The sequence below is a fragment of the Corapipo altera genome, unplaced genomic scaffold (genome assembly GCF_003945725.1).
Source record: "Corapipo altera isolate COAL_440 unplaced genomic scaffold, ASM394572v1 47, whole genome shotgun sequence".
NCBI classification, from domain to species: Eukaryota; Metazoa; Chordata; class Aves; order Passeriformes; family Pipridae; genus Corapipo; species Corapipo altera.
Window position 1 is genome coordinate 10742159 of NW_020884897.1, and position 19415 is coordinate 10761573.

Below are 19415 nucleotides of genomic sequence, written 5' to 3' on the forward strand. Positions count from 1 at the left end.
CTTTCCATCGTATACCAGTAGTCCTGGCTGACTGGGGAGGTCCCAGTTGACTGGAAGTCAGCAAATGTGACACTATCTCTAGAAGGGCAAGAAGAAGGATCTAGAGACCTTGTAGTGGTTTGAACCTACAGGTATGTCAGACTGACATTGGTGCTGGGAAAGGGCAGAGAGGGGATCATCTTGAGTGCCATAATGTGACAAGCACAACCAGAGGATTGGGTACAACAAGCATGAGTTTATGAAAGGCAGGTCCTCTTTACTAACATGATCTCCCTCTGTGACAAGGTGACCCACCTAGTGGATGAGGGAAAGGCTGATGATGGGAAGTCAGGGGGGACTTGGGGCAGTTAATGGCCATGTGGTGGAATCAGGGTGGCCACTGGCAGCAGAACAGTGTTTGTGTCCACAGATGGTAACATTCAACATGAAGAGAGTTGCCAGGTTTCAGACATCCTCTTGTCACCACAACAGTTGTGTAATTGAGGCTGACAACCATATACTGTTGTTTTTTCTTTCAGGGACCTACCTGTCTCCATCATAGAATCATAGAATGGTTTGGGTTGGAAGGGACCTTTAAAGACCATCTCGTTTCAACCCCCCTGCCATGGACAGGGACACCTTCCACTAGACCAGGTTGTTCCAAGCCTCGTCCAACCTGGTCTTGAACACTTCCAGGGATGGGGCATCCACAGCTTCTCTGGGCTGTGGATGCCCCAACCTGTTGCAGTGCCTCACCACCCTCACAGGAAAGAATTTCTTCCTAATATCTAATCTAAACTTATCCTCTTTCAGTTTGAAAACATTGCTCCTTGTCCTGTCACTGCAGGGTGTGGTAAGAAGCCTTTTTCCATCTTTCTTGTAAACCTCCATTGTACATTGAAAGACTGCAGCAAGATCTCCCTGGAGCCTTCCCTTGTCTTGGATTCTAATTGTATTTCCAGTGATAAATCCCTTTAAATACTTGTGGTGTCCCTGAAAGTGCCCCATCTCCTTATTCTTGTACATCAGCATCTAAATAAAGAGGGAGCAGCATCAGAGATGGGACTTGTGGAGATTCCCACCTATCCAAGGTTAGGGAATTGGCTGGAAGTACTGTACTGAATCTTAGAATATTACTTTATGCTGTTTTACGTAATATTGGAGCCTGGTCACCATGGGAACGGGCATCTAAATAGAAAGTCGAACTGGAAGGGAATGTACCCAGTTTCTGGGGTGGAGCTGTTGAGCTCATGTCATCCAGAAAGCTTGGACATGGATGGAGGGTAAGTTCTTCTTTCATTCCGTGTGTGCACTGTGGTCCAAAGTGTTTCAGTCTTCCTACAGTGTGAGAAAACTGGGAAGGAGAAGACCTGCCTCAGAGCACACAGTTATTTTATTGCTTCCCACCTGTGAAACAGGCAGGATTTCAACTTTCTGGGACAATCTGCTCAAAAACATTTGTATTTCAAAGTGGGATCTGGACACTGGAGAGTGCATATAATCAAAATTGAATCTAATAGGTGACTACCCACTTTGCATAATATCTCTTTGGCATCTCTTTTATAACTTGTCTTTCGAGAATCACTACAGTTATCCAGCCATTTGTTCTGTGCCTTTCATTATTGTAACAGAAACAATCACTGGAAATTGCATGATGGTATTGGGTTGTGCTACATTCCTTCCTCAGGTCATTTGACAGGACCTTTTGTTAATAGACCCAAAGGAGAAAGGTACGTTTCTGTAAACATGAGACACGTCCCAGATGTGCTGTAGCCACCTGGGAGAAAATTCCATTGTAAAAGGGACTCTTGAAATTGCTCATGTGGGATTTGCCATTAAGAGCATAAAGACTGGAGAAATGGACTTCTGATTCGGCTGGCAACTTGTTTCTCATCCTTGAAGAATTTTAGGAATGTCTTTACTTCCTTTTGGAGGAGTTTGTGATTGCAAGGGCTAGAAAGTTGCTTTTCTTCCTTCCTCCCTCCTTTCGGGCTGGGTTCTTCTGCCTTCTCATTCTTTCACTGAAGCTTGTTAACTCTCAAAATACCAGCGTACACTGGGAAAGAGCCTTTTAAAAGTCAGTGGTTTCTTTTGCAAAACTTGAATGATCTGAAGGTCTAGCGTGTAACGCAAAAGATGTCCCTTGCTTCAAGGAGTTATCAAGTATTTTCATGTGTACTGCTGTGGGCTGAACGAAGGAACCTCTCTTTGGGATGTTGTAATGCATGATTGTCCTTCATCAGTGTAACTCTGACTATAAACTGTGCCCGTACTTCTTTGTGCACTGCACTTGGATCATGCTCTTACCCTTGAGCTAGAATGCACCAGGGTGTCAAGGCATCGATGATTCCTCACGTGCTGGGGAAGGCAGCTCAAATCTGCATGTTTTGTTCTCTGGAACATGGAGAGATACAGGGATTTTGTCATCCTGTATTTTGTATAACACACAGATGATCTTTGCCCAAAAGGACTTGATTCCCCATCAATACAGCGAGCTCTGGAGCATGCTGCAGGGAGCCACGGGCTTTGCTTTAACTCAGGGCTCTATGCAAAGGGCTGGGCAAGCACCCCTTGTGTGGGCCCACACCATTTCTTGTTATTGAGGCCCTTGGTTCCTCTGAAGCAGAAGTTTGGTTTTCTCAGGTAAATAAAGAAGAGACCCCAGTTGGCATAAGCCAGCAACCATCACCACGCTGAATATGAAGTTTGAACTTAGACATCTATAAGATTTTCTCTCTGTCACTGACTGCCTCCCCTTCAGCTGGCTGGCAAGGAGAAGCTGTAGTGTAGCAGAAAGGTAATCTCAGAAACCTGATTTCTAGGTGAAGAGAATTTCTTCTGCCAACAGCACTATCAAATTATTTCTTCCCATTTTCCCACTTGCTCATGTAATATGCTGATTGAGTGAGTCATCTCTATGGTGTATTTGAATTCTGGTCAATGATGGAGTTTAAAACAGTGAATTTGAACCTGTTCCACAGTTTAGAGTAGTTGTGCTTTTTTATTTGTTTTCTTTCTCCATCCTGCTGAGAAAACTGCCCCACTTCGAGGTTTGATTATTCAAGTGGAAGAGGGTGACAGGAACACAAACAAGCATCATTTAATTCTTGGGGGCACGCTTTCCTGATGCTTGACCTTTTGGACTTCCCACATCTTCTTGTCCATTTACATGCATTACAGTTTTTCCAATTACCAGTGAATTAAATTTGGAATTGTGGTATTTGGAAATGTCAAGCAGAATCAATAGAAAAGCACTTGGGGCCCAATCTTGGTAGACTCAGCACATTTTAAAGCATATTTGAAATGTCCCTGCTGATAAATCTCGGAGGGCCATGTGTAGATTATGAATTGAGGTGCTGCTGTTTGGATACTGAAGCTCTCTGTGGCTTGCCAGGTGTGCTGTGCTGTGTTAGACACACATCACTCTCTCCCTGGAGAAGACTTTAAAAATCAGGAGCTCTGAGAAGCATTTCTGCTGGTGGCAGCAGCATAAGATGATGAGGATGGTTAGGATGGAACAGGTGCACATGAGAGCTGGGAAAGGCATCACCACGTGGTTATCACAGTTCCTTAAACCTCTGCACTCCACCAGGAGATGCTCCCATATCCTCATCCCTTTGCCTGGAAGGAAGTTTCTGCCTGGAAGGCCTGCTTTGAAAGCTTTTCAAAACTTCACTGTGTGTGGGGAAAATATTTATGAACATACGTGATTTGACTTCCTCCTCCCGTGGTCTTTGGAGACCTCATGCTGGCTCCTCAGGAGAAAGGGAGAGAACGAATGCCTGTGTTTTAAATGTCATTTCAGAATTTGCCGCGTATTTTACTTAGTGATTGGTGGCATCTGGTCAAAATCTGCCCTCTCTTTGATTTTCAGGCACGTAGTTGGAAATATCTTAATCTTGCAATTAAACTCTAATGTTTCCTGTCACTGAGGCGGCAGAGTTTGGCGGCTGAGACAACCTTCTCGGTAGCTTATTTGCACAGTGCTCAGCCCACGAGGGGCCATTTTTCATGCCAGAGAGTAGTCATTGCTGTTACAAACCAAATAAATGGTCTGCTTAATGCTTTTATAAATGCACACCTCAAATTTAAGGAAGAAAAAAATAAAATAAAATCTCAATAACTGTATGCTTGTTTGAAAACTCGTGGTCTGGGGAGAAAACACCACCTCTCCTTTATAGAAATCCTATACGGAACAATGCATTTTTTTGGCGTGGTGGTGCCAAGGAAGCCTGGAGGTGTCTCCTAATGAGCAGGGTGGGTGGAGGAGAGGTTGGCATTTGCCAAGAGGTCCTGCATGAGGTGTCATCCTTGGGGATGGTCACACGTGGACAGACAGCAGCTCGGAATCTCTGGAAATTTGGATGGGCAATCTGGAGCTTTACACGCTCTCCTCCACCCCACCCCATGTGCAGGCAGGCGGGCAGCAGCAGTGCCCTTTTTGGATCTGCAACTTTGTGTTTGTCAGGGCTGACTTGATTTTGTTTTCGTTCTCTTGGGTTAGTGGAGGAGTGTGTATCTGTGTAAAAAAAAAAAAAAAGAAAAAGAAATTAGGCCTTTTTTATGTGTTATTACTAATCCCGTTTGAGCTCTGCTGTCCAAATTGCCTCGTTTGTGACCCAAAGTGCATTTAAACATGAACTGCAGAAGCACCACGGCATTAAATGGTTTTGATTGATCTCCTTGATGGTTTTATTAAAGAACTAAAACCTTTTTTGGGGAGACAGATACAGTTAGCGATGTGAAGGGAGAAATGTAATTACATTTTGGCTTTGTCCTTAACTGAAATGATACAAAATAGGATTTTTCTAATGGATAACTAAAATGATCTCTTCTTTAAATAAAATATAGAAATGACCATCTGAGTTCAAGTCAAAAATGCTCTGCTTCCAAAAATTGATTAACTGCTGGCAATGTTTCTGTCCTGCTGCACACCAGGCCAGCCGGTGACCTGGCCAAATCTCCTTGGATCGCTCTGCCTGGCCAGAGGAATGATTTACTAAACCTGTTCCTGAGTGATCCTCCCCTTTGGGCCAAGAGATTAATCTCATCAGCGCCGTGTGCATGTGTGTGTGTGTGTGTGTGTGTGTGTGTGTGTGTACACTCAGTGTTCCACTAAATCGAATATTGCTCTTGTCTCGCTCGGCTCTGTCTTCCCTCTGCAGGAATCTGCCTGGTTTTATGGACTTATGAGAAACTGGAATGCTACATGTCCTTCTCTGGGTCCTTCTATCCACCACTTTCTATCTACCCTATTTGACTTAAAATACCAAGGAAATTATTCAGAAGAATTAAACCTTTATTGCATCCTTTCCCCCAGCTGGTAGTAATGACTCCTAAAACACACTCTTTATATTTTACAAAACAGGTTTTGCTGTCAGTTTAGGGGAATATTCTAGTAAAGACCTAATTCTTTTGAATAATTTCCTTGTTATCTTTTACTGACTTAAACCCAAGTTAAAAAAGAGATATATGGTGTAGGGGGGGGGGGGCATTGCTACACAGATGTCCGTGGAAGCTGTGAAGTGTGAGTCATGGTGTGAATATAGAAGCCCTGAGTTGTCATCCCTGGTGAGCAGGGAGGATGTATTTCTTAATATTAAAGTTCCTTTTTTAATTTTAAAAGAAAATGACTTAAAGCCTCCTGTCCTTTTGAGGCTGGTTGTCAATGGCATCATTGCAGGTTACCATGGCAATATATACTGAGATAATAGATTAACAGCCATTGATTGACTTGAAAACTTGGAGCTCTTTTACTGTGGGATAAGCCAAATCTATTGACAGAAAACAAAATTCCAAGTAATACCTTCCCTTGGTGTTACATCTTTGCTGTTCTCAGTGGCTGCCTGGGCCCGGTTTTGCCTGATCTGGCTTAAGAACCAAAACATTCTGCAATAGTTGATGCTTCTAATTAGCCAGGGCAGTGCCCACCCTGGCATTCAGCCGTTTGGAAGAGGCAGACTCTGGGTATTTGACCATTCTATGCCTGGCTATTGGGTTCCCCAAAGGTGGAGTGAGGTTTTGGCTTGAGAAAAGGGCTCTGCAGAGTCATGGGGGCTCACTTCAATTCCATGGGGCTCCATTGTTTCAAGGCTTTTGTGAAGGAACAGGGAATACACGCAACAAGTCCTCAAATCCTCATGTTCAGTTACGTACTTAACCACAGATGTCATCACTACCCTGATGCTTTGCCTAAAAATGTATTTAGACCCTATTACTGTAAGTACAGCAGGAATGAAATCACCCCGCTTGGGGAATAAGTGCTGGAGCAACACTTAGTAATCGTATATTCATTTTGTAGAGATGCAACTGGGTGGTCTCTCCAGAGCAACGTTTTCCAAACATTCCCAGTTACAAGCCTTCATCTGGCTTGATTTTGGGATCTGAAATGCTAGCAATAACTACTTGAAATTCTTTAATTTGCAGCGCTGCACATAATTTCTGGGCAGGTGTCTGGGAAAAGAAGAGTTGGGAGCAGCAGTCCTCTTTCCCTCCCTTTTCCTCCCCACTAGTGCCTCTCAGTGTGCTCCACATATGCTTAAATTGTGGTGTCTCCATTGAAGGGTGTGCCAGAATGCAGCTGTGGGTTCAGAGGTGGCTAGTTTAGCATCCCTGCAGCGCTGAGGGATGGGGAGGGGTGGGTGTGAGCTGGCACTGAAATGGTTCAGCCCAGCAGATGCTGCACTGCAAGGTGAGCACCCAGCAGCCTCTCATTTCCCAGCTCTGCTCATCCATGCTGTGGTTTGAGGGATAGCTCTTGAAAACAAACCCAAACCTCAAACAAAGGGCCCGACTTTCATAATCACACGTGCAAGAATGCATCCGCAGTTGCTTAATTGCTACATGCAATTACCCTCCAAATTAGAGGGCAATTACCCCAATTCAGTGTAAAATCTCTGTCATTTTACATTATAAAATTACATGTACAAATAGCTATATAGGGACATAACGAAGTGTTTGCAAATAGCTTCAGTTGCATACACAGTTTCATATATAAAGCCCGGTGGTTTTGACAGTCAGGCAAACAGACTGTCTGGTAAATCACTCAGTGTTTATGCAGACTATTTTGACACATCCCATCTTTTCATATATACTTTCTTTTTAGGTTTTCAAAAGGGGACAGGCAGAGATAAAGAGCTGAGATTTATAGCAGCCTTCAGCCTTTGGGAAGATATTCCCTATGTATCTCATTATGAGTTAGGAGCACAGCAGCTGCTAACACCTAGACCTGGAGTTGCCACACTGGATCTTGGCCATAATTTAGAAGCTGTTGGATAATGATGCAGCCTCAGTGATCTGTCAGCGACTCCAAATTAGGAGAGCAGAGTTTAGTCTCAGATCAGCAGCTGGGTCCCATGCATCAGCAGGCTGAATTCCTTCAGTTCAAGAGGACCCTTTTTTAATGAGCTCCCTCTGTGCCTTGCAACTCCCAAGTAGAGACGAGAGGTCCTCCTGTGTCGCATGGTGCTTCAACTGCTCTTCCCATCATTATGTGCCTCAGATAGGTGCTGGGGATCTTGCTTGGCAAAAACCCAGTGATGCTTCAGTCATTTGGAGCAGAAAATTGACCCAAGGGAATCAGCATAATGGTAGTTCCTCAGGACTGAGGTCAAAAGGTTGATTTCCACCCCAAAAATGGGTGATGGTGGGTAGCCTCCCTCTGCTGTTGTGATGTATGGGAGTTATTTGGGCTTGGTATTTTGTGCAAAGGTACTTCTGTGCAGCTTTTGTTCGAGGAGAAGCCACACTGCGTCATCCCCGAAGCGCTGGGTGGATGCAGTGGGATGCCAGAAACCCATCTGCTCCTGCAAAGCCTGATGCTTCCTTAGACTTTGGTTTCAAACAGGACTTCAGGCTTTATTCCTTAAATGACTATTTGTGGATCATGATATTAAAACGTTGATCGGTTTTGCCTGGTTGCTGGCACGAGACTTTTCCGTGGAGAGGACTGGGGCTAATAGTGGGCTGCACTGCTGGGCATGCTGTGCTTCTGCCCCATGTCCATGCTCCTGCCCCACAGCCATGCTCCTGGTTTGCCTGCTCAGCCTTTCTGCACAGTGCTGCCAGTGCAGTTGTTCTGCCTCCAGTAGTTTCTGCAGGCAGTCACCCAGCTGTGGTGGAAACATCTCCCCTGCAAAATGGCAAGTGGATGGCAGGAGCCAGCAGATCCCACCTGTGATTGTACCTGTTGCCTGTACCTAACGGGAGCCCCTTCTCCCATTGGTAGGAAACAGCTTTTTTTTCCAAATTTTGCATTGTGGCTGGCAGAATAGGGTTAGGCAGGAGGGGAACGGGAACCCAATGAATTAAACCAGGTTCCAAAAGCGATATTCAAACACTTGCTTAGCAAATGTTTTATATCTCGTTGTGCCCAAGTCCTGCTGACTTTCTGCCAAAAGCTGAGCAGTTCCCTGGGATGTTTATTTTCCATCCTGTGTGAGCAGGATGTTACCAGGCAGTGCCACTGAATGAAGGAGCTGAGGAGCTTTTCTGCATACCAAGGCTGCTGTGAGGGAGGTGACAAGAGCATTGTGAGGAGGGGAGAGCAGGTCTGGGGGGACACAACCCCTTTAGTCCATCCCAAGCTGTGGTTTGTGACTGCACTGAAAGGCTTTTGTTTCAGGAAAGGTTCTTTTGCCCAAAATTATTCATGCCCCTTCTCTCAGATACTCAGGTTTGATACAACACTTCTCTTGAGCCAGGTTGTGCTGAAATGAGAAGCAGGACATGGTTGATCTGTGACTATTATGGAGTCATTTGGGCTGGAAGGGACCTTTAGAGGGCATCTAGTTCAACCCATCTGCAGTGATCAGGGACATCTTCAATTACATCAGGTTGCTCAAAGCCCTGTCCAACCTGACAATGAACCTTTCCAAGGATAAGACATCTACGATATATCTGAGCAACCTATTCCAGTGTTTTATCACCCTCATAGTAAAAAATTTCTTCCTTATATCTAATCCAAATTGACTCTCTTTTAGTTTAAAACCATTACCCAATGTCCAGCTCAGCATTTCTTACAGACCTGTAGTGGCTTTGGGGGTATCCGTCGCCCAAGGGGGGAAGAGGAGACAGGAAAGACAACAGGGCTCCCTGGAGATACAGGAACAAAGCTCAGATTTCCTTCTCACTACCCACCTATCTCCCTCAAAGGGGCAAACCCCTGTTTTGATTCTCCCTCCCTCTGTTCAGTTGAGGGTTTTAATGCAGCGAGGGCAGAACAGGCAGTTAGCTGCAAACTTTGGTCTCTGCGTGATCCATTACAGAGCAAGGTGTGAGTGTTTCTTGATGAGCTAAAGCAGCAGGTAAATTAATACCCAGACCTGGAGCCGTGCCCCTTCCTGCTGAGACCATCTTGGGCACAAACAGAAGGGTTTCTTGCAGTCTTGAGCACCCAGCAGGGTGAGGATCCTACCAAATGGCTTTTAAAAAGATCTGAGAGCAGGCAACAAACACGCAGGTTTTTAAAGTGTCTTCTTAATGCAAGCATCCTTAAGAGCTGTTTTAAAGAAAGCATACATATATTTAGTCATCCAAAACTTTATGCATGCTTTTATTCAACTCATCTAAACTTTGACAGCGGGGGGAAAGCTGGGAAAGGCCTTTTTCCTGGCACGGTTGCTGTTTGCAGAGTTGGGTTTGCATGTTTGCAAGCAGCTCTTAGTCTTCAGCTGAAATTTGTTCCAGAAAAGACAACTGTCTTGGGGGAAGGGAGTCTGGGCTCAGCACAGGATTTAGCAGCCTCGGTTTGCTGGTCCCAGAGCTGATACAACTTCATATCTTTTCAACATCCCCTTTTCAAAGCACAGTGGAAATATCAAATCTCACTGCAGCTATGTGCATTGCATTGGTCGTCGTTGCAGGTGGAGAAAACAGAGGCTACACAGTATTTCTTGAGGTTACGGATGGAGGTGGCTGAGCCAGGATTAGATTTTTGGGGCTGATTTGCAGTAAAATGGTTCATTAAACCTTCCAGCTTTCTGGGAGACGGAGTTAGGGAGGGAGAGGAAATTTCATCTTGATCAAAAGCAAGATTCAGTTTGGGATGATGAAAATGATATTACAAAATGTATTTCCAGGAGTAGAGCAGAAGGTGATAGTGAGTATTAGCTATCAGGTATTAGCTGGAAGCCATGTGATGTATTACAGTGAAGGTGCATTTTATGATGAGGGTGGGGAAACACTGACACAGGTTGTCCAGAGAGGTGGTGGGTGCCCCATCCCTAGAAGCATTCACAGCCACCTTGGGCGGGTCTTTGAGCAACCTGGTCTAGTTGGAGATGTCCCTGCTCATTGCAGAGAGGTTGGACTACATGACCTTTAAGGGTCTATTTCAACCCAAAACATCTATGACTCCATGAAGCCAAGATATTTATTCTTCTCTTTACAAATAAAAACGTATCTCCCTCTTTCCCCCTGCTCCTGCCCCCCCCCCCCCAAAAAAAAAAAAAGCTCCTTTGCTTTCCTGCTGATTTAACTGGTATTTAGCAAAAATGCTTAATCTGCCCTAACAAAGCATGGTGTAAGTATCAAGAGAACAAATATCAAGGCTTTAACAAGGAGTGTCAATATTGACACTGTTCTGTGTTGAGGGATATTGGTAGGTTGTTTTCATTATAGTAAGCAACTTGTCAGAGGAAAACTCTGATGGAGCTTTGCAAGCACTGATAAAGCCTGCAGGTGCTATTGATATTGAGCTCTTGTTCGTGTGTGCTTTGAATATAATTTCCAGTTTCAAAAGTCAGCTTTATGACATTCTCATACCCCTACTCCCTTGCAGTCTCTCCCACGATGCAGATTAAACGTTCTTCCCCAAGAAAAGTGTTATTGAGGGATTGAACACCTCTTCAGCCTGCAAAGACATCTTCCTAGTGTGATGAGTTTGCTCTGTACCATGGAAATTACCCATTGCTGAGTCCAGGTGTTGGGATTGGGAGCAGACTGGATGCATCACCCCTAGCTTGTGCAGAAACTGTGGTTTCTTCTGCAACCTTCTTGCAGTTCTATTTCTACTCTGTGTCAGGTCACCTGCATTCCTTTCTTGATGCCTGTGGGGCAGTTGGAGGTTGATTCCCTAAAGCAGATCAGGCTACACTGAATAGCTTGAAAGAAATCTTTCTCAAGTACCATCTCTAAAGGGCTCTTCATGCACTGCATAATTGGAGGTGAATTCTGATTGGAGACTGGACACCTTGAGGAGCTGCAGGCTGTGTAAGGGCAGGTCAGACTCCCCATAGAATCCTGATCACCTGGGACAAGTTGTTTAACTTGATGTGTTGAATCTTCCTTTGGAAGTAATACTCCCTTCTCCAACTGGGTGTTGTGAGGGTACTTACATCAGTGAATGGATGTTCAAGTATGGAATTGATGAAGACACAGGAGGTATCTGGAACTGGTGGTACCTGTGCTGGGTGCTTTCTCTGCCAGCTCTCAGCCACTTTCTGCTCAGTGTCTTATGAAGACTGAATTGCATCCATTTGCAGACACCTCTCAGAAGGGGCTGGTTTGCCATGTTGAGCGGGAATCACAGACTAGATTGCATATGGATCATCCAGACATGGTTCTGATTGCCTTAATCTCAACATTAAACGTTGCACAACCTTCGGAGAGGATAGTCATGAAAGGAGTGCAAAATTTTCCAGCCAGAAGTGTAATTCTACAGTTTACAGAGGTCTGGCTATTCTAAGAGCAGAGAACTTTCATTTCACCATCCTGTGGGATCTCTTTGTGTTTTCTACCCAGTTGTCAACACGTTTTATTGAGATACCTGCATTTTCCATGATTACAATCCATCAAAATAATGACTGGGTCTCACCTTGCCTTAGGTTGGGTAATCCTAAAGAGAGATGGCTGCAGGACATTTCAGGATTTATGGAATCATGAACTTCATGGTACAAGGCTCATGGTACCTTTTCTGTTTGTCTACTTACAAATTGTGTTTGTTTCATTCTTTGTTTTGTTTTAAACTATTGCTCAAAATGCCACAAAGCAGAATATTTCCAAATGAAGAGAGGATTTCTAAGGTTTAGGACAAAACAGGTCACCTGCAGATATCAGTGTTCCCTTACTTGACTCTATTTTTAATGGATGTGTCTGCAATCATGTTTCAGTTCTGCCCTGTGGTGTCTATGAAGGAATTGTTTCCCTAGGGGCAGTAGGAACTCATGGTCCTTTGGTACAAAGCTCTAAAGGGAAAAAGACCCACAGACTCCTTTGTTTGTGATGACCAAGCATCCATTTGGATGACCAGAGTTGTTTGGGGAACAGAGTTGTCTTTTGCTGAAGGTCTGGCATGGGTAGAGAGGCACCATGAGCTGTGTCATCTGCAGCTAAAAATATTGCATTTATCATATGGAGACTTACTCAAATAAGCCTGAACTCGGACCTAAGTGAGGAATGGTCTGGCCCTCCTCTGTGGGATGAATGTTTTCTGTTCTCAGTTTTGTCCTACTCATGTAAGCAACTATTTATTTTTACGTGATGTTTTCCAAAATAGTGGTGAGGAGTGAGAGTGACTATTGTGTGAAGAGCCAACAAGCATCACGTAGCACCCTGGGAGGTTGTTTATTCCCAAACAGGGTTTCTGTGGCTAGAGAACTGGGTATGGGTTGCACATGTATCCCCTTTTTAAGGTCCTGTGGTTGACGCACTGGCCAGAGGAGATCTGGGGAGGTCTCAGCTGGGCTCTTGACTTCACCATGAGCTCCTGTTGTGAGCTTAGGCAAACCTGACCTCTCCATTTCCCACCTCACACCAGAGAAGAAGAATAATCTCCGTGCTGTGCTGAAGCTCTCACTGACGAGCTGTTTAGCTCCCAGGGAATCAAATGTATGCATCACCCAAAATGGAGCCATGCGGAGATGTGTTTCCCAGTATCTATTTCTGATTTTACTTGAACATTCTTGGGGTTTGAATTTTTCTTCAGGGCCGGGCCATGGGGAGGCTGAGACGAGGGAGTGCATCTACTACAATGCCAACTGGGAGCTGGAGAAGACCAACCAGAGTGGCGTGGAGCGCTGCGAGGGGGAGAAGGACAAGCGTCTCCACTGCTACGCCTCCTGGAGAAACAACTCGGGCTCCATCGAGCTGGTGAAGAAAGGTTGCTGGTTAGATGACTTCAACTGCTATGACAGGTAATGGCCTAACTGGTTTACCTAAATACAGGTTTAACTGTTCCTCTAAATATAAAGGCTCATAATTTGTGCATTGAGGAAAAGAAAGCAAGTCCGAGTCCATTGACCCATTCATCCCCTCTAGTTACTTCTGTTGCTAATGCAGCCCTCAGAATTGTCAGTTACCTGCTTTGATGTTCTAAATAGAAGCTGCAAAAGGCACTTTTAGGGGTTTTGTGTTTTGTTTGGGTTCTGTTTTTTCCTTAGCAAAACCTTGATAATTCTGGCATTCATTGAAAAACCTGTCCTGTACCATCAAGTGAAGAGCAACATGTTCTTACAAGAGCATTTGGCGATATAAAGGAAAACTTGGAATCATTTGGAGCTGTCTAGAAAAGCACAGATATCTGGGGGTGGTTAGGGATTGAGGTATTCTGGCATTTGTGATGCTGCAAAAAGTTTGTTCTTTGGCTGAGTCGGAGAGGTAGGCTGGGAGAAAGAGTGAGGCAGGAAAAGCAACATGTGAGTTTGTGTGTCACTGCCTGTAGTGATCTGAAAAGGAGTGAGGTTTTGTAGTACGAAGGCTCCAGCCTCATTAAATAGCTGGGAAAATTAACTAGTCTTTTCTCATTTCCCTTGATGCAATTCCACAGAGGGGAAAAGAATTACAGCTAAAGAAAACAGCCCTCTGAAGTTTCACTGTTGAAAAGGACAGTGTTCAGTAGCTCTAGGCTCAGTGTTTCTCTTAAAAAAAAACCCAACGACCACCCAACTAAGCCAAGCCCGACGCTTTCAATAAGGGTTAGCAACATAAAATTCAAGGACTTCCCTTGATATACCACCAATGTGGGTTGAGCTCACATTTGTGAAATTCCCAGTTATGCGTCTTTGTAGCTTCTTATTCCAAAAGTTTTAGGGCATTGGGTTGTGCACTGTGGGGTTGAGCTGGGACTAGATTTGTCCCATGGCTAAAGAGTTTTCTCCTTTTGGTGCTGTACACTTTCCCTGCTTTTGTGCCCATTGTCTTAGCTTATCTTGACTGTGAGTTGTTCCTCGTCTTCATTCTATTATTAGCTCTAGGGTTGCTTTCCCACCACACCTATTCCCTTGCCAATTGAGGAGCCAAGCTCTATATATAGTTAAATTTTTTCTTCTTTCCCAATAAATCAATCCTCCTTGGCCCATTAGTCATCCTAATGCCGATCCTTCTGAGAACAGAAGGTCACTGTATTTTCCTACTTCCAGGCAGAAGTGTTTACTGTAAACAGATTTCTCCTTTCAGTGCCTGCTCTCATATCCAGTGACACTTGTATTGTCACTGAGTGCCTCTGCAGGGATGTAGTGGTTCTTAAACTTTGTCATAATGTGTTGCTCTGTTATAATGGTAAAAACTTTCCAGGGCTCCTCACCAGCCTTTTGCAGCCCTGGAATTGTGTATCCAGTATCCCATAGCCTGACTCTTCAAAGCCACAAGTTCCAGGGCAAAGCTAAACGATCTTCTGAGAATTAACAAACAGTACAAGTGTCAAAAGCAACATTTGAAATAAAGGTTAGCTTTAATAAGTAAAGGAGTAAAGGTTCTTTAAATCCAGTCCTTTTTACTTTTTCTCTTCCCTTGAGTGCCCTTGGCAGACATTCATGCATCCCAGTATGGCAAAGATGGCTAAAAAGATGATTTTTTTGATCAATGGTTCTGTGCTGATGCCCTTTTTGTTTCTGCCTTTGGCACCTTTGGATGCTGAGCTTCTGGAAGCAGCCTTGGGAGGCGCACCTGTGCTCGTATCTCCCTGGATGCAGGGTATGGTCCTGTTCTGCTGGCTGCTGGTGCTCTCGGAGCACAGGCAGCATGTGCCAAGTACTGCCTCCTTGTCACAATTAAGGAGTGCAAGAGTTGGGACTTCGACGGTGACGGCTCCTTACTCTGTTCTTTATCTTAAGGAAACAAGAACGTGGCACATGTGCATTTAAGGTTATGGGAAAAAGGTAGTGTTTAAAAATCAACTTGTGTGCTCTCGTTTATTTACACAGACCCGCCAGGGAGGTCATGTACACCTTCCCTTGGATGTGAGCACGTGAAACACTCTGAAACATGCCCTCACTGCCACAGAAAAATGTGTCATTCCCACTGTAATGCTCATTTGTAATATTTGCTAAGTATAACATGTCATACGTACCTGGGTGGCTTCCCTGAGCGTACACGAACTCAAAGACAGGGATAATGAATTGCAGATGTGGAACAGGCTGTTTTCGCTCATTAGCTTGATTTCTTAACCAACAGATTTAGCAAAGGATGTGTTTTCTATTGAAGACTCCAACACTGATGCTGTTAAATCCAAAGGGCTTGTTATCTGATTTCATGAAAAAGCATCTGGAAACATGTTTAACTTGTTGAAACATCTTTGTTCATTTGAATAAGTCAAATGGCTGCTTTTTTGCTTTGAAGCAAAAAATAAAAGCCTGAAAAACAAACCAAGTGCTTCCTTGCTGAGACCTTGCAGGAGACAGTTTGGCTATAGCCAGTTTTTTTCCCCCCAAGAGGAATAAAGCACTGAAAACTACCCAGTGTTAAGACTGAAGAGAGCCCTTCCTGTTCTTCTCGTGGCAGTGTGTCAGTGATACCACAGACAGGGAGGCTTGGCATGGATTCAGAAATGAGTAATAATGTCAAACACATATGATTGTTTTGCTACTTCCTCCAAGTGGTTGAGGGAAGGAAGTTATGCATATAATTTAGCTGGGCTTCAGGAAATAGTTTGATACAGCTCTCTGTGGAGAGCAACTTTGCAAGCGTAATAACTAAAAGCAGAGGGTAACATAGCAAAAGGAGGCTGGGAAGGGAAGCAGCATTTAAGAACTAGAAAGAAATTACTGCTAGAGCACTGCAAAAATCACTGCACATCTCTTTTGGCATTGATCTGTGGGGAGAGGGAGGATGTGTGGAAGTGGAGTTGGTCTGATCCGTGGAGATCCCCTAACGCCTTGCACAATGTGGAAGGAAATCTCAGTGCTGGAAAGGCTGTAGCACTACCTGGATTACAGGCAAAGGCAGAAAATGGGAGCTGCAACCTAATTTTATGCAGGAATAAGATTTTTAAAGGAGGAGATGGCACTTGAAAATTAAACTTAAAAAAACCCCAAAAAACCCAAAATGAGAATCACAGAATCCTAGAATGATTAGGGTTAGAAGGGACCTTTAAAGATTATCTCAGTCCAACCCCCTGCCATGAGCAGGGACACCTTCCATAAGACCAAGGATGCACCAAGCCCCATCCAACATAACCTTGAACACTTCCAGGGATGAGGCAGCTACAACTTCTCTGGGCAACTTGTTCCAGTGCCTCACCACCCTCACAGTAAAGAATTTGTACCTAGTATCTCATCTAAACCTGCACTCCTTCAGTTTCAAGCCATTACCTTGTCCTATCACTACATGCCCTTGAACCTGCAGCCTCCCTCCTGCCTGCAGCAGCAGAGCTGTTCCTGCTGGTGTCTGCTGCCCTTCGAGTGCGTAGAGTAGGTGATGCTCAGGGCTGTGGGAGCAGTCTTAGCTCAGCCCTCGTCACATGTGCTTTATGGCACAATCTTTAATTGCATGATCAAATACTTCTCTCCCCTGGCAGCATACATCTGGGCTGTGGGAAGGGCACTGTTCAGGGACCGAGGCGTCTCTCCGTCGTTTTTCTCCTTCTCGTTGCGTTAGCAGCGGCGGCTGTTATTTATTACTCGCCGTCTAATGCCCCTCAGTACATATGGAAACATTTGTTTCTTTTACGGTCTTTTCAAGGGTCTTTGCTATCCACTAGGGTATTTGAGTGCCAAGTTGTTTTCTGTAAGTGGAGACTGCTGATCTGTGCAGCGCAGGCGCAGGAGAAGGTGTGTGGAGAGGACAGTTTGGGGCGGGTTGGTGGCCAAAGACAAGAGGTAGAAGTTGGCTGACCTTGTTTTTCTCTTTCCTTAATTGCCATGTCTGTCCCTCCCTGGTGCAGGCAGGAGTGCGTAGCCACAGAAGAAAACCCTCAAGTGTTTTTCTGCTGCTGCGAGGGCAACTATTGCAATGAGAAATTTACCCATTTGCCTGAAGTCACCGGCCCAGAAGGTGAGTGACCGGGAGGAGGGGGAGTTGGGATCTCTTCCTCTAGACCCAGTTTCTGATGACTTTCATAAAAGCATGGCATGTCCTGAGTTCCAAGTGACTCACAAGGATCATCGAGTCTAACTCCTGGCCCTGCATAGCACACCCCCAGGAATCCCACCATGTGTGTGAGAGTGTTCTCCAAATGTCACTTGAACTCTGTCAGGCTTGAGGCCATGACCAGTTCCCTGGGAACTCTATTCCAGTGCCCAACAAGCCTCTGGGTGAAGAGCCTTTTCCTAATATTTGACCTAAACCTCCTCTGACTCAGCTTCATACCAACATTGAATTGTTGGATGTTTTGGTTACAAAGTCCATAAATCCTTTTACTACAGTTCTTTAGTAGCAGTTTTTTAAGGTTGTTTCACTCTGTGGGTAAAGCCTGTTGTACCAATACCTGGGATACCATCAAAAAGGATTAGGTTTTCTTTATGGTGGACGATTCAGGGTGGGATATTACAAAACAAAGTCCTGCACAAGGGGAAGAGGGCAGAGTGATTTATACAGCATGGAACTAGCCTCAAACTCTTAAAAGGTATTTGACACTCTCTCCGTTAGTTTTCATAGGTCACAGGTCTCCAAATACCTTGAGCATTTGGGATTTTTGCAATTCGTTCTATTTTGTCAGTTTGGGGATTGAAAGGGAATAGGGGGTGTGGTGTGTGTGTCAGCTTTCAGAGTCTGTGGATATACATCAAGGAAGAAAAGTAATAACCTTCTTCAGAGGCTAATAGAAAAATGTTGATTCTTGAACACTTTCTAAAGTATCATTCAATAAAAACTATTAAAGCAGGTGAATCTTTTCCATAGGATGGTTTCTTCTGCTATGAACTACCTGCATTTGCTGAGATGTTCCAATAGACCGTTGCCAGATTTTCCTGGGCTTTCCTGTTTGTTTTTTAATTGTTTACATGGGTTTTATTATCTCCTGTTATTAATGTACCCCTAGCAACCTAGTGGCAAATATTCTTTCTCTCACAGTTTTTTGTTTGATTTGGCAAGTCTTGCTATTTTTTCCTTCCCTGTCTCCAACATAGCAACATGGCTCCATTTAGTATTCCCATTGTTTGTGTCTCAACTGCACTGATGTAATTTGGAACAAGAACTACTGTGGGAATAGTGCATTTGATTGTGGCTCCGGCAGCATTTTACTAAAAACTGACAACTTGTCAATCACTGTAAAAGGCAAAGCAAAGCTGCAAGGGATTTCGTGCTCTCTTAATACATTTGGAATGGTTAAGAGCAGGAAATGTTCTGCTTTTATGTACACCAGCAAGAAATACCTATCTTAAATAAAGGTCAGATGGAGGCTCAGCTTGCAAAGTGTGGTTTGGACCATTGTAACTCCATTACTGACAGCCATGTGGAGCAGAGAAAACCATGGGGCCTTGTGAATAGTGTTGGGTGTGACAGGACACGCCAGTAAGCATTGTCAGCTTTGGAGCAGAAGGATGGATGGGGTTTGGTTACATCTATGTGTGTAGCTGCCAGTGCTGTTGCTTGCCTGAAGGGTCCTTTTCCCTCGTTTACCCTGCTCGTTTCTCGCAGTCATCTACGAGCCTCCGCCGCCAACGCCCTCCCTGCTCAATATCCTGGTGTACTCCCTGCTCCCCATCGCAGTCCTCTCCATGGCCATCCTCCTGGCATTCTGGATGTACCGGCACCGCAAGCCTCCCTACGGGCACGTCGACATTATTGAGGTGAGGGAGTTGCTCCCCTTTATTCGGGCCTTACAAAAGGCACAGCGGCTGCTCAGTGTATGTTCAAATCTGCTTCTGCTTCTCTCTTTTATGGTGGCCTAACTTTTCTTCTCTGTTTTTGGAAGTTGGTGGTATAGTTGTCCTCTGTGTTAGTGTTAGACTGATGGATTTTGATGGGGTTATCACCATACCCGAGATTCCTGAAGGATGGAGTTACACAGCCCTGCTTGATGGCCACCCTTCCTCCCAAACTCTCAAACCCGTTGCCTTATTTCAGACAACTTTGTAGAGGAGCAGAGATCAGAGAGATGATAAACTTCTACCAGCTTTATGGGATGAGGGAAGACGCTTTCCCTGATGAGGCTCAGTTTTTATGAGCCCTCAGAGAATGCATGCAGGAGGTCATCCTCATCATCCAAAGCCATCAGGAACTGGTCCTTGCTGGCTCTGCTGTCCCTTGAGCCTTCTGGTTTCTTCTGAAGGCTGGAGCTG

General features: G+C 44.7%; 1 protein-coding gene across 3 annotated transcripts in view; it reads left to right on the plus strand.

Annotated features, from left to right (window-relative positions):
• Positions 1-19415, plus strand: part of ACVR2B (activin A receptor type 2B) — a 122441-nt gene that overhangs the window by 80266 nt on the left and 22760 nt on the right. For all 3 annotated transcript variants that reach the window (XM_027648361.1, XM_027648360.1, XM_027648362.1), the window contains 3 exons: positions 12905-13112; positions 17078-17187; positions 18772-18923. In XM_027648361.1, the coding sequence (XP_027504162.1) occupies positions 12905-13112; positions 17078-17187; positions 18772-18923 (470 nt within the window). The remainder of the gene's footprint in view (positions 1-12904; positions 13113-17077; positions 17188-18771; positions 18924-19415) is intronic.